Genomic DNA, 15,688 nt, shown 5'->3' on the forward strand with positions numbered 1-15,688 from the left:
AAGAGCTGTTCTTCTGAGTGCTCTGCCAGCTCCTCTCTGGCTACAGGGCAGAAATGCTCTGTGCTGCCTCTTGCTTTGGGACTCAGTTCTGTATGACTGGCTGTGTAGAAATAGCAATTTCCTGAACATAAATAAGAATTTCTTAGAAGGTTGGCCTTCACTGATGTGATAACTTGTATAAAGCAAATGGTTAGTTCCCAGTTACACTGTTCCTGATGTTATTACAGTGTACTTAGTGAGTTTTGTAAATATGATGAGTAATTGTCACCATTAACATCATACATGACTCGTTTAGAAAGCTTTTGTTAACCATGAATGATTGCCCTGGGAAGAATTTTGTGAGGTTCTGCTTTTCCAAAGAGAAGGATAATATGCCAGTTGTAGGTTCTAATTTGGTTGGGTTATATTTTGTTGTGGTACAACATTTTAATAATGATTTCTGTTGTGCCCATTGCAAAATTTACAGATGCTAAAGCCAATGAGAGTTAATACACAGGACACAGTACTTATATAAAATAACATCCCTGAGAAGAACTTAAAGGTTTGCATTAGTAGCCTTTAATTTTCCAGCTAAAATGCAAATTTATGACCTTCATAGTAGAAACTTTAGGCAATTGGGAACCTGGTAGTCTGATTGGGACAGCGGGGAGGCAGGGTTGGGGAGTGAGGGACATGAGACAGGAAGAATATTATTCTGGGTGTTTTCTGGAATGTATTTCTCTCCATGTTTATTAAAATGGAATGGGTGGGTAACTGCTGCTGTGCAGGACCAGTCTTGTGGTGGGATGACTCCCACCCCACAGGCAGCTGCTGCTGGGCTTCCAGCAGCTACAGCAGAGTGAAGAGGTGATATCAAACTGAGTTTCATAGAAATTAAAAAAGATGGTGTTCAGGGTGCTATTAATTTGGTGTAGAGGAGGCCACATTTTTATCTCACACAGGCAAAATCTGCAGCAAGAGAATGGATGTACTTACATATATATATATATATATATATATATATCTGTAAAAATTGCATTGACTGATCTATATGTGCAGTGAATAAATCAAATTGACCTTTGGTTTTGTTATGAGAGATGAGTTAGGAGCTTAAGATCTCCCTTTGTCACTTGGTGACAGGAAGAGTCATACTGGCCTGAAACTGTTCACAGTCTACTAAAACAAGTTTTTCCTCTGCGGGCTTTGTCCTAGTCCCAGTAACTGATCCCATCACTCATGCAGTAGGTGTGAGTTTTTTTATTGTCTGCTGTGAGCTTGGACTTAGGTTTGAATACTCTCTAGAATTACAAAGAGAAAATGAAAAGCCTGAATTCTGCATTGCTTTAAAAATTGTTTCAAATGATCTGCAGCTGTAGTGTATCAAGACAAGAGGCAACTGGATTGTAAGGAAAGTATTTTTGCTTGCACTTGTAGGTTAATTTATGTTGACTGCTATTTAAAATGAAAAGTGAGAAAGCCCTGTGTAGAGAAGATGAAGGTAAAGGGCTTTAAACTTGCAGTTCCTAGGATAATATGAGAATCTCAGGTTAAACAGAGCAGTTATCTCTGGTATATTTGAGTAATACTTCAAGTAGTTAAGAGGTGACGCATTTCAGTAAAGGCAGTCACTCAATGAAATTCGTTGTGGTTTTGGTCTTGCTTTACTGGGTTGTAATATTGACTAAAAGAGGTGTTTCTACAACTGTTACATAACAGAAAAATGAAAGAGGAAATCTATTTGCTTCCAACTCTTAGCTCTAATCTAAATAACAATGCTACAAAGGGTTTTTGTATATTATTTTATGCAGTTCAATATAGTATGAATTATTTATATTTTTTCCCCTAAGAAACTAAACAGAAATACACAGAAATACAGATTTCTTTTCAAGTGTTGTATACGCAGAATAAAAAAATGTGTAAAATCAATGCAGGGGACAATTTGCACTGTGAATTCACAAGGGATCCTGAGGCATTGATTGCAAGCAACTGTTTTGATATAACCTATGGGAGTTGTTTTAAAGCCAGTAATGATGATGCTGTATTAGTGATAGCCTGATGATATATTATGGTGAAGTCTGGAGGAGGAGGGATTTTTTTTTTTTTTTTCGCTTTGACTGACTGGCAGGAAGAGCTTTGAGATCTGTAAATTGTTTCCTGATTCTGAAGTAGAAGCAACAGGCTAAAAATCAGCTGGAGAGCACTTGTTGGCTGTGTGTGTGTGTCAGAGAGACCAACAAAGGGAAGTTAGGTGGTACCTGTGAGGCAGACAGGTGGTGGTAAGGTGAGGTTTTCTTGGGGACCGACAAAGAGGTGACCTGTAGCCTGTGCTGCTTGGAGATGTTTGTTCAAAGGGAAGAAGATACAAATATAAAATTGGTCTCTTACTGATACATGCGCCCTGTGCCTCATGCCTATCATTTCTTTTCCTTTTTCTACAACCCTCATTTAGGATATAAGGAAGAAGAATTCAGCTGGCCCTCCTACTTAAAGACGTGCAAGGCTCAAGCTGCTCCTAAATCACTGTTTGAAAACCAGAATGCAGTAAGTACTCACTTGTTACTAGTTTGTAACAAGTTGTGAGCATGCTTGTGTGTGGTAGAGACTCACAGCAGATTTCAGTGATGGCAGACTTGAGTCCTGGAATTTAAAACAACAGTGTTTACAGTGAATAACACTCTAACATTCTTCACTGCTGCTAACCTCTGCAGTTCTAATTAATTAATTTTCTCCTTATCTGTTTAAACTTCCAATGCATTCTTAAATTAAAGATTTGTTATTTGTACTTGCACCATAATCTTGTGGAACAAGAATGGTCTTTCACACAGAATATGTAAAACAGCTAAAACTAACACATTTGATTTTAGCAGCATGTTTAGAACTTTTTTTCTTTCCTAAACCAGAAGTCTCTGTGTCTGAGCATCTCTCAGGTCAGCTAATTAGGCTGCTGCCTCTCTGTTGGGATGGTTAATTGGGAAACTTGGAAATGACATGAATGTATTGATTGTGGACGATGGGGAGATTTCTGGATTTATAGCATTTATCTTCAGTTAAATGCCCTCCTCTCTGTAGACAGTGATTCCATCGGGATTTCGCGTGGGGATGAAGCTGGAAGCCGTAGACAAGAAGAACCCGACTTTCATTTGTGTTGCCACGGTAACAGACATGGTGGACAATCGTTTTCTGGTTCATTTTGACAACTGGGACGAGAGTTATGACTACTGGTATGATGTTTTTGTTTTGTATCCTAGTGAGATGTATCAGAAATGTGTTCACTTTAAGTGCTGGGTTCTGTGATACTGTCCAGACTGGTGATACAGTTACCAAACCAACTTTTGCTCGATTTGTAAGTGGGGCCGGCAAAGTAGGTCTCAGTAGCAGACTGGAGGAATTAATATTCCCATGTCAAGATGCACATAATGCTGAGGTTGTGCTGGATTGAGTGTTCATGTGTGCTGCTGCATCTGGAGTTGTGGATTGATTTAAATTACGTATTATCTCTGAGGCTGATCTCTTCAGTGGAGAATTTGCTATGATAATGAGATTAAGTGTACTTGGAATTAGTTTTACTTATAATTGTAAGTTGAAGGAAAGCCTGCATGTATTAATAAGGTTCTTGATTCACTTATGTTGAAACCAAACTGTAGTCATGTTCTATAAAGCATCAGAATAGTGGCAAAACCTGGTTTTAGTCCTCTGTGTTCTACATTCCAGTGTAAACTGAGATCCTGTTGTCCTGACCTGTGTTGGAGATGACCTTCTGCCTGTTGTATGGTGGAGGGGCTGTGTGTATCTATAGGAAAGCCAGTGGATGGAGCAGGATGTACTAGGAACATAAAGATACTGAAGGAGATTTAGGCTGTTACAGTGCAAGTTTGTGTTTGCACTTGGATCATTTGGAGCAATGTGGTTTACCTTACAGTCTTTGGAGACTACATTACTGCAGAACAGGTAGAACATTGTTATGGATCACCTTTATCACTGGGGTTCAGCAGTGGCAACTTAATTGTATAGCTGAGCCTATAAAAATAAAAGAAGAAAATTTTCCTTCATCTTTATTTGATGACTACTTTGGCATTGTGTCAATGAGAATGTCACAAAACTATAAAAGTAACCTCAACACTTTGTGAGTCTATCTCTTGAAATAATAATTTTGTGGCCAAAGTGACAAATAAACTGAAGTAGAACTGAATTTATTGAACAATAATGAACAGTCAGTTTAGTGAAATCAAGAGCTAAATATCAAGGTAATAGACCATATGAGTCAAAGACCAGAAAGATTAGCAAATATTTCCACAAAGAAGTAACACAAACCCTACATTTTCTCTACAAAGCATCAGGAAATTGGGGACTGGGAAAACTTACTCTGAATATCTTAGTATTTGAATGTTCACTAATAATAACTATGACATTAATAATTAAAATGGCAGTTAGGCAAAGATTTTAGGGAAAACACAGTGTAATGTAACTCATAGTTTGTTCAGAGGTAGCATAGGCAACTTTCTAAAATACTGCACTCCATATAGCAGACATATACTGAATTTCAGACTTGTTAATATTCCAGTGTCAACAGGAATTTTGTCCACAGATGTTTTCAGAGGAAGGAGAAGCAGCTTCAAGTACTTAACCAGGCTTTACATTTATAGTGTTAGTTATAGTTATAGTATCCTGAAGTCAATTTTCTGAATTTTGTATGTAGAATGCATGACAAAAAACCCTCCTAAAGGATGAAGAAAATTTGAAATGGAAAGCTTATAGGTTTTCCTGTAAGTTTTGAGAAATCATTTGAGCTGTATTTACACTGAAGTCAAGCATAAGTTTTGTTCTTTTGGAGAAATTGTGAAATACCTTACTGGAAGCAGCAAGAAGATGCTCCTGTAAGTACTGTACATGGAAATTAAATTCTGAGTGATGTGGCCTACCTTTCAGCATTGAATTGAAAATAGGGAATAGAGAAAGAAGGAAAGAAATTGGAAGTAAAGAGTGGCAAATGAAAATAGCAGGGGAGTGTCTGACCAAAAGAGAGCCAGAAAATGTAACCTGAGTGCGTCCCATTTATATTTTTAATTTTAGATATCAGGTTTGTAAGTGCCTTAAAATATCTTAGGTGCATAAATTTCATGTCTAGCAACTGCTGTCTCTAACTAAAAATGAAAATGTTTTTTGAGATTACCCAGAACTGAACCTCTCAGTTTCTTTGTGACTGAATGTAAGTTTCAATCTCAGAATTATAATGAAGGTGAAATGACTTATTTTGTGTGTATTGGTTATTTTCAAACAAGTAACTCTTTTCTCTGTATGCCTTTTGTGTTTTATTTGGAGTAGACTGAACTTTCTCATTGAGGTTAAAAAAACCTTTCCTATTCCTGGACACCTAAGAGAGAGTTGACTGATATTACTGACAGTAATTCAGCCAACAGAAATCCATTACCATCACCTAAGAGTTTTTAGGCTCCAGGCTGTCAGCCTGAAGATACTCTTCCTTACTTTCTTTCTGAGCATTAGAAAATACATTTTTTGTTGAAAGTAAGTACCCTGGTTAGAATTAGTCATTACAGCAGCTCTTTAATGCGTGGTCATGATACTTTCAGTGTATTATAAATCCTATTAAATTTTCCTTTGATAGTGGCTTTTAGATGGAACAAAAGTGAACAAAATTGTTGAAATTCAAAATTTTACTTAAAGAAGGAGAATTTTGACCTGTAGAGCATAAGCCTTTAGATCCTTTCCATCTGTTCCATCTGTTTTGATGAAACATAATACTGCTTTGAAAGTTGAAGGCATTCTTGTTCAGTGGAATTTCTCAGTTTTCTTACTGTTGTCTGAACCTGGAAATAGTGTTGGGAATCTCTGGGTATGTCAGAACTATGAATTAACTACCGGCCCATCCTATATCCCTCCATTCCCTTACATCAGTTTTGCTTACACACAAATGTAATTGTCTCATTATCCTATTTTTTTTTGTTACCAAATTGAAACACAGCCAGAGCTTGTGAAAGAGGTGAAGCTATGCCAGCTTGTTGCTGTTCTCCCATAGGAGAAGTGGTGCAGTGACTGTGCTGCATCCCAGACTTGCTGCATCAGAGAGCTCTGGGTGCTCTCACTCATCCTTGGCTTGGTCTGAACTTCCCCTGCACAAAAGGTTGTGCAGCTTTTGGGATCAGCTTACCAGGAGTGTGTTAAAATGCAATGGCCCTTGTGTCACTCACTGCTCTGTTCCTTTATGTCTTGCATGGAAAAATTATTTCTGAAGCCTCCTGTGAAAAGAAAATAGCTTTTGATTTTTGGAACCCTTTCTTGGTCTGTATTACTTTTGGAACAGACTGGGCTTCTTTGTGAGACTAAGAAAGAGGCCAGCCCTGTTCTCCATCAGTATTTACTACTTTCCTAGCAGCCAAGTTCTTAAAAGTTGTACTCTGCTTGTTTCATTTTTGAGATAATTAACTATGTTCTACTCTCTCTTTGAAAGGAACCATCTATTTGGAGGGGTTATATTGCATCAAAAAGAAAATAAAACAGTCTTAAAGAACCATGAGTCATAGTGCATGCTTTTAACTATTCAAATGAATAATGAGCCATTAACTGACCCTAATTTCATGTGAATCACCACGTAGCTTTCTTATCAGATTTTAAATAGAAAATCTGGTAATGTTTTATGGTAATGCTGTACCACCTCTGGATGCATGCCATAACCTCCTGGATTACATTTTGAGAAACCCTGACCTAAAATTACACCAGCTTTATACTTGTCAATGATGAAGTATTCTCAATTATGCACTAGATGGGGCTGCAGGATAGTTGTATGTTTTTCTTGGCTTTTTTTTGCTCTGTTGGATGACTGACATGTCACAATCAAGAACTTGTATAAGTAGCATTCTTGAGGGCACATTATTATTTATGGAGCATGTGTACATGAGTGGTTTTGGATGGAAAACATTTTCGTTACAGACTGTATCTACAGTTATCAAAATATCAAAAGGTTTGTTTCCCAAAAAGGAAGATCAGAAATAATTTCAAGACAGATAATTATTATAACGCACTTATTGTAAAGACAGTGGTGACTATTTAATTTAAAAATCTGTCCAGAGCTTCAGGTAGAGAGACCTATTTAAGAAAATATTTTCCTGAAATAATTGAGTATTAACTTTTTCAGCAGCAAGTATTATCATCCCTCTCTTTTGATCTAGTTAGGAAGAGCTGTGTATGTGACATTTTTGGGAAAAAATAGTTACAGTTTTTTGGGAAAAATTAGCAGGACAGGTGAAAGTGATCAGCAGAAGAATATTAAGTTGTCTTCCTTGTGTGAGTCTCCCACTGGGATGTGCCCTCCTTCCGTGAGTTAAGGACTGTTGAACTTTACACGTGTTCCTTTCACCAATAGTGGTGCAAACACCAGGGAATCATGTTGTCAGGTGCCCTCGGTTTTCCTCATTGCAGAACTATTTCCTGGCCATTTACATCATGTTGCTCTTGATGGATTTTTCTGTAGTTAAGGTGTCCATAACTCAGCAAGCTGTCACTTGTTCTGTCCATCTGTGTGGCTCTCTCACAGGTTCAGCTGGTGCACTCTGCTGCTTTTGGCTCCACTTCAGTTTTCTGGATTAGTTTCAGTTTCCAGTATGGATATTAGATTTCTTTTTCTGTCTGCATGTTCTGACACAACAGAAAGAATGGTTTACAAGTGACATTAATTGTGTGGGCATTGTAACCTTGTTTTATTAGTCTAGCATGCATTTGTCACATCTCTGCTGCTTGGCAGAAGGTGGTGTTCGTGCTCTGCTGTGGTCTAGGGGTAGGTAGGTTTGGAGAAGCAAAATCCTTCAGCTCCTGTTAGTATTGGTAACCTTTTTTGGCCTAGCAAGCATCCTCACAATTCATGGCTCATCGAGTTTTATGAAGCGTGTGAGCTGGGTGATCTGCCTTCTGTTTTGGAACAAAGGAGATAAAAAGCTGTGGGATGTGGCAAATTGATTGTGAAAGGTCAGCATAGCCTTTAAAGTTCCAGTTGACAGCTCTTGGGCTTAGTCCCATAGCCTATTGTTCTTCCAAACTGGTTGGATATCCATTAAGTAACACACATTAAAGTATAATAGTTTTACTTTAAATTGTGTATATGATTTTATTGATCTCTACTTTCTATCATTAAATGAACTTTTAGAAGTTAAAAGTCTGTGTGAAATCAGTAGGTGAAGATGGACTGTTTGATCTGATTTTGCTGGAACAGGGATCTTTCTTATTCCTTTTTCTTTTTCAGGACTTTTTCCTGCATCCACCGTGGTTGCAGAAGCTGTCTATAGGCTTATCTGTAATGACTGGATTTTTCTTTTAAAGCAAATTAATGTCTGTAGATGTTTCATAGTGCTGTTTTGCAATGCTGTTTAATCACAGGTTTCTTTGTGATCCATGATCACTATAATGTTAAAGCATCTTCCAGGAATGAATCTTTTATTGCAATATTCCTTGGTTATTTGCTTCTTATTGAATCTTCAAGGCAAGAAGTATGTGCAGTGGCATTCACTTTTTAGAGTTTTATTAAAATGTATGTTCAGACTATGCTTGAGAAATCAAACCAAATCAAATGCATTTAGAAGGTTTGTCCTGATAAACATTTTTACGCATCTGCTTGACTATTGTAAGTATAATACTGATAATACAATAGTGATCCTGAGCATCGGACTTGTTCCCAAATTTAACTTGGGAGAGTTTTGAAAACAATTCGTGAACTTTACTTCAAAGCATTGTAGGAAGTATGAGGATATGTGTTTTCAGTGCAGAAATATATCTCATACATGTAAAACTCCCAGTGTGAGAGGGATCAAAGAGAGGAGTGCTGCCCCATGTTCTTGTTAGGTTCTCTTCAGAGTTACTGTAAAGAGAAGAGGCCAGAGGAAACATGAAGGACTCACTGTTATTTCATTTTTTGGGGGGGGGGCAGAACCTTTCTAGAAGTCAGGTGCTGGGTTTTAACTGTGCTAAATTATCACAAAAGGCCTCTTGCTTCATTTGCTTCCTTTATTGTTGGCAACCTCAGTGATTTAGAGAGCATCTAGTGTGATACTAGAAATGCTAAATCCATACAGTATAGCTTTATATATTGTAGAAGGCCAAAAGGTTGGTATTCACAAACTGAATTAAATCCTTGGCTCTTGTCAGAGCCATTAAAGAGTCTGTCTAAGGTAGGTTTTATCTGCTGGGAATTATCTGATTGGCATAATGACAAAGAAATACTAGCAGAACTGTTTCATATATGTAGCTGCAAGATAATGGCATTATGTTGGCCAGTATTTCTCATCATTAGTGATTCACTCTGTTTAGGCAGAAGGCTAGAGGGGTGCTTATTGTGAGACAGTGTTTTGAGGCACCTAGCCTGCATTTCTGTTGTTGAAGTTTATCCATAGTAAGCTTTAGACATTAAGTAAAATACTTCTCAGATTTAAAAAAACAATAAAAGTTATTCCATATGTTTCAAGTATGATGTGCTACTTTATTTTTTTTTTTTATGAAGTGAAGGTTCAAAACTGCAATATGGTGTAGCCTAGGATCCAGTCTACAATCTTTTTTGTGCTTTGTTTCCCTTTGCAATCCCTAAGGTATGTTTGTGTTCCAGATCTGCAGATCTGGAATTTTGAATCTTAAGACAATGTAGTGCCTACATAATTTACCTTTAGTTTCTTCTTCTCTCATGCACAGTTCATTGCACCCTTTTAGGTATTGTACGTTATCAACCTGTGATATTTTAGAAGTATTTAAATTAATATTGCTAATTAAAGGGACTTAATTAATTTGAACTTCTATCATGCTAATACTTTCTGGGTAGATACAGATAACGATTATTTTGTAACACTCAGAGCAGCCCCACACTGTTTGGTATTTTTTGTGTCAGCAGCATATTTCTTAGTCATCCTGGCTACATAAATACAATATATTTCATTTAAAAAGCACTGCCAGCTGTTTGGTCAACTCAAAAACCATTAGTAAGAATCAATGCACACACAGGGATGGTGCAGAGCCTGATAGCCTTTTACTTTTCCTTTAGATCAATCTTACTTTTTTGCCTTTACTAATAATATTAAGTACTAATATAATAATGATAGTATATACATTATGTATGATATACTCTGTATTTTATTGTGCAAAATGTGTTATGTTATGAAATAATATCCATACATGTAATAAGGATATAGTATTGTATATATATATATAATAATTACAGAAGGCATAAGCATGTTTTCTCTTGTCTGCTTTTAGATCAGGTTTTTTTTTTGTGTGTGTCTCTTTTGTTTGTTTTTGTAAGAGGACTTGATAGCCAGCATCACTGCTGCTTTGGTCTGTGCACAATGCAACTGACCCAGTGAGCACAGTGATAGTGACCTCTCACTGCTCCAGACATGCCTGCACACAGCTCACCCTGCCTCTCTTAGTCTTCTGAAGCTCTTGTGACAGGCCACAGGCAACAGCAGTAGAGCAAAATAAGATGCACTTGACAGAAAATTGGGGAGTTGTTAATCTTTTGAGTAAGAGAGTTTGAACTGTTTTTTAATAGCAGTTTGCAGTCTTGGATCACTAATTCTTTTGTGTGGTTTGGCCTAAAATTCTTTGGGTTTTTGTCTTTTGTTTTTTTGGGTTTGGGATTTTGGTTTGGTTGTTTTGTTGTTGTTTTTTTTTTTCCAGAGTTTTTCTCAGACTTACTTTGCTTATGTGCTGCTGGGTTACAGTAACGTGTTTATAGTTCCATCTAAAGCCACTCAGAATTCAGTTTTGAAATTTTGCTTGCTATTGGCTGTGCATTGCAGTTATAAGTGATTTTCTCCTCTGCCCCCATGTGCAAACTGGACCATTAATCAAGATCTTTAAGCTTTTGGTTTCAAATTCTGTTCTTGGCATTGCAAGACTCCATCTGTCTTTGATGGGGTTATGATGTTCTTGCAACTAGCCAACATGATTCTACCAAGAGTCTCTGCTTGTAATTTTTTTACATCCTATCATAGCTTCTCAAAAGAGATCTACCACTAATTTAAAGGGCTTGATTTTCTTGATCTTCCAGCAAAATTGTAAATAAAGCCTTATGCTTGTATAGGTGGTAACAAGTCTGTGTTAGACATGTTCATGTATTCAGGTTGAATTTGCAGTTTAAGTTGAAGGTGTTGTGGGCTGTTTGGAATTTGTCTCTCTCGTAGGTCTTGGTTTGTAAGCATAACAGGATGTCTGAAGAGCTGCATTTTCAGGCTTCTTTCTCTCCTTCCTCCAGGTGTGAGGCAGCTAGCCCACATATTCATCCTGTTGGATGGTGTAAAGAACATAAAAGAACTCTCATCACCCCACCAGGTTTGTATCTTGTTACATGTCTGAAAGATTGAAGGTAGCTGTAGTCAGCTAGTATCTTAAAATGCAATAATAAATTTACAATAGGCCTTCTGTTACCTCTCCTGATTTTTTTTCATTCTGTAATCAGGAATTGATATTTGTAGAGTTGTAAAATTTTTTACAGGACTTAATATACTGAAAATAGAAGTATAATAGATGTTAGGCATTAAGTATGCAAATATATACTGATTTAGTAAGGAGACATCTACTCATAAAAGATATCCCTTGAAATCTGAACAAGCTTGTGTTTTTTGGTTGAATGGCTGACCAGTACTGTAAGACTCATATTCTGAAAATGCTGATAAATCAAATTCTAGGTGCATAAGATCATTGCATAAGAGAAGCATCTTCATGTGAACTGAGTGTGCAAAGTATTGGTGAGAAAATTGCCTTACATGATCAAGGAATCAAACTTGTAAGGGATCTTTGAATGAAGGAAAATGCTATGAGAGAGATGATAAAGAAGGAAGGATGTGTATTCATTAGTGTGAAACTTGACACTGATTTTCAGGACAGCTGTATATGGCTGATGATCTAAATGCCCTGTTGCAGGAATTGGCATCTGGGGTCTGCGAACATGCAAACTTTTAATTGGTTAAAACGAACTTTGACAAAAATTCTAATAGCCAGCAGTCTTGAAAAGTCACAAGCAGTCTGTCTGTATGTCAGGAGGTTAATTGCAGCCTATTATTCAGTGCATCCCTTGTAAAACAAATTAGAATTGTTTTTGTTCTCTTCTAGCTTATGAATACTAATGTTTAAACTTCAAGCTAAACTTCTGATGCAGAGTAAAGGTGAAGGACAGGCCCTGCCTTTTCTTTAGCAACCAAGCTGTCTTTCTGTTTCTTCCCTAGAGTGTTTATTAACATGACACTTTCTGAGAAAGGCAAGATCTTCTTTGCTGATGTCTGTAGATTGTTCATAAATTTCCGGGGTATTTTCTTAGAAATTTAGTTAAAAATTGCTCAGTAAAAGAGTGACTAGTAGTCAGGTGTGCTCAACTGTGGTACAAAGCTATTACTGATTAGATTTTTTACCAGTGAATGACTGTTTGCTAATTGAATTAATTTCCTCAGTTAAGTAGACAGATTTTTCCAGTCCAAATTATTTGTATTGCAGAGGGAATCACATAATATTCTCATATCCAAAGCAATCGTGTACAATAGCTACTCAGTAGTGTGTGAGAGGGTTGTTGACACTCGAATTTATCAGAGACAGTTTAGAAGAGCCTTTCTTGCAATTATTTTATAAGTCCAGTGTATAAATCAAAACAGTATAGTAGAAGTGCTACTCATTCAGTAAATTAGATATTAACTTTTTTTTTTTTTTTTCCCACTGGTGTGTTTAATTTTGGTTGTATTTCCTCTGTGCCAGATTATCCACACGCTAAGCATTTTTCTTGGGAAAAGTATTTGGAAGAAACCAGTTCATTACCTGCACCTGCAAGGGCTTTTAAAGTGGTGAGGAAATGCTTAAATTTCTTTCATGTTTTTAAGTTAATGTAATTAATTAATTAAAGAAGATAATACATATATGGTGTTCCTATGTTTCCAAATGTATCCAATTAATTAGTTGCATAGTAGGTGGTTTATTTTTATGCAAGTTTCCAGTTCACTGTTAGAAATCAGATTATTATAAATAACTATTACTCTATTATTTTAATTATTATAACTGGGATTAAATGCTATAAATGTATTACTAATGAGTGTAATTTGCTTTGGAAAATTACTGCCTACTTATTACAAATAATGAGATAGCTACTGAGTCATGATAATATATTTTGAAGATTTGTATTTCTGTAGATTTTATATGGTGCAATAGATACAGTGTAAAAAGGAGTGTAAGAGATTAGTCTGCTTGTTCATGTCCCAAGTCCATTGTCATTGTTTTCAATGCCCTTTAGCAGACTTTTTCTTTTGCAAACTTGCAAAAAGGGCATGTGGGCAGCATCCACAGGCAGCTCTCCAGCTTAACTGTGGTGCTTGTGGTCAACATCCTTTCCTTTTACCTTTGTACTTGCCAGTTTCTTTCAGTGGTCCATCTTTTTGAGCTCTTAAGATTTCAGTGATGGTCACTACTGCAGAAACTAATCACACAATGGTTTGAGCTGGAATGGACCTTTAATACCTTCTTGTTCCAACCCCCTGCCATGGGCAGGGACACCTTTCACTAGAGCAGGTTGCTCAGAGCCCCATCCAACCTGGCCTGGAACACTTCAAGGGGTTGGACATCCACAACTCTGGGCATCCTGTTCAAGTGCTCCATCACCCTCACAGTAAAGCATTATTTCCTCATATCTAATCTAAACCTACTCTCTCTTAGTTTGAAATAATTTCCCCTTGTCCTCTCACTACATGCCCTTGTAAAAGGGCCCCTCTCCACCTTTCTTGCAGGCTCCCTTCAGGTACTGGAAGACTGCAATTAGATCACCCCTCTTTTCCAGGCTGAAAATGCCCAATTCTCTCAGGCTTTCCTCATAGGAGAGGTGCTCCATCCCTCTGATCATCTTGAATTGCTGTTGGGATCCAGCACTAGGTGGCTGGTAGCTCCCAGCCCTTGTCTTCCAGCACACTGAAGCATGTTTGCCTCAGCTTTTCAAATTAGGGATGTTAACTCTCAATTTTGCTAAGAGCTGGATTAACAAAAGGCAAAATATGTTGTTTATAAACTGTATTCAATAGATTACCAGAGGTTATTAATGACTTTCAGTTTATCACCCTAAGGTGTGTCTGTCTTAATAATGTTTCTGAATCTTATATTCTCAGCACAAATACCCTGAGCAAGGATTAGGAAGTTATTTGGTTATAGCTGAGAGAGTAAGAGTGTTTTGTGTTGTATTATGGGAGAAAATTGAGTTCTTAAGCTGCAGTTGAAGGAAAACCACCAATACTCTGGGAAGTCCTAGAGGGACAGATACATTATTTTCCTAAATAACTAGAATAAACCTCATAACTTGTCTTCAGAATGTGTTCCTTGAAAATGGAAATAATTTTGCTTTCATTTTCATAACTGCAGATGACAAACACAAAATCTGATACTCCTACCAAAGACACTAATTTTGTCAAAATAGTATTACAAACCCAGGCATTTGGTCCTGTTTGTTGCTGTTATGCTGTGGATTAGTTATGTATTCAGTAGGAGAGTGAAAAAGGGTTTGATTCATGAAACAAAAATAAATACCAGAAAGCACAAATATGTTTCCTGTAGACAATTTCATAGACATTTCAGGCAGCTGGTATGTAATGCTTTATTAAATACTGCAATGAAACTGTTGGCCAAAATTTCTAGGAAAACTTTTCTAGAAAATTTAGGGGAAAAAAAAAAACTGGATTCAATCTAAAGATACTAATTTTCATCCTTGAATCCAGTCCACTCCAAGAGAGCCTGGAATCCTAAAGTAGTTACTTTGTTTCACTATATTGACAACACTAGTTTGAATTATGTTTTATGCTTGAATTTCTAGTAGAGGCAGGGCAAATTTGAAAAAATAAAGGCAGAAGGTTTTTGATGGATTATATAAATTTTAAGGCTGCATCAGATTTTGAGGTTTTGTTGTTTCACATAGTGTTTTTCTTCTTTTCTAGAAACCTTCTCATGGCTTTCAGAAAAACATGAAACTTGAAGTGGTTGACAAGAGAAATCCAGTATTTATCAGAGTAGCAACCATTGTAGATACTGATGACTATAGAATAAAAGTAAGTTTCTCTGTCTTATTGTAATATCCTGCTTAAGTAAGTGATGAGCACTTTGTAAAACCAAAACCCTGTAGTTGTAAAATTAACCATGGAAAGAAATGGGTGTTATGGCTCTGTCCTAAGCTTTAGCTCTTGCTTTTTACTGATTGGTATATGTATAATTCCTTTGGAATGGATTGTTTTATTGTCCTTTTAGTTGTGCTGAGGTGGGTATCTAGAGAACAGAGTTGAATCTATTGGAAAATTACTTTGGGAATAACTGATAGGAGATAATTGTCTATCAAGAAATGTGATTATTTAATATCACGTGTCAAAGGGCTGCTTTGATATTTATATTAGGGACCATCAAATATTTGGTCTAGGTTAATTGAATCTGATTCTATAAGTTTCCAAGGGGAAGAGAGAAATATATGGGATATATGAAAGAGCCTTAATCTCTTGTCCTTTGTCAGTGATTTCTGCAATTCTAAAGTTTCTGTTAATTATGGCTTTGGATTGGATTAAGCTAAGTTAACATATTTTGAATGTATTTTGCAAAAGTTGTGTACTTGAATTAATTTTCTTTCATTGCAAAAAACTGGTTTCTGCTCTGAAACCCTTAAGTTAGAAGGGCTAACATATAGCAGATATCCAATTTAAATTGAAGGATGTGT

General features: G+C 36.7%; 1 protein-coding gene across 8 annotated transcripts in view; it reads left to right on the top strand.

Annotated features, from left to right (window-relative positions):
* L3MBTL3 (L3MBTL histone methyl-lysine binding protein 3) overlaps positions 1-15,688 on the top strand; it is a 77,006-nt gene that overhangs the window by 34,616 nt on the left and 26,702 nt on the right. For all 8 annotated transcript variants that reach the window (XM_079297896.1, XM_079297898.1, XM_079297901.1 and 5 more), the window contains 5 exons: positions 2,429-2,520; positions 3,049-3,200; positions 11,225-11,301; positions 12,715-12,800; positions 14,925-15,035. In XM_079297896.1, the coding sequence (XP_079154022.1) occupies positions 2,429-2,520; positions 3,049-3,200; positions 11,225-11,301; positions 12,715-12,800; positions 14,925-15,035 (518 nt within the window). The remainder of the gene's footprint in view (positions 1-2,428; positions 2,521-3,048; positions 3,201-11,224; positions 11,302-12,714; positions 12,801-14,924; positions 15,036-15,688) is intronic.

Source organism: Erithacus rubecula (genome assembly GCF_903797595.1).
Source record: "Erithacus rubecula genome assembly, chromosome: 2".
NCBI lineage: Eukaryota > Metazoa > Chordata > Aves > Passeriformes > Muscicapidae > Erithacus > Erithacus rubecula.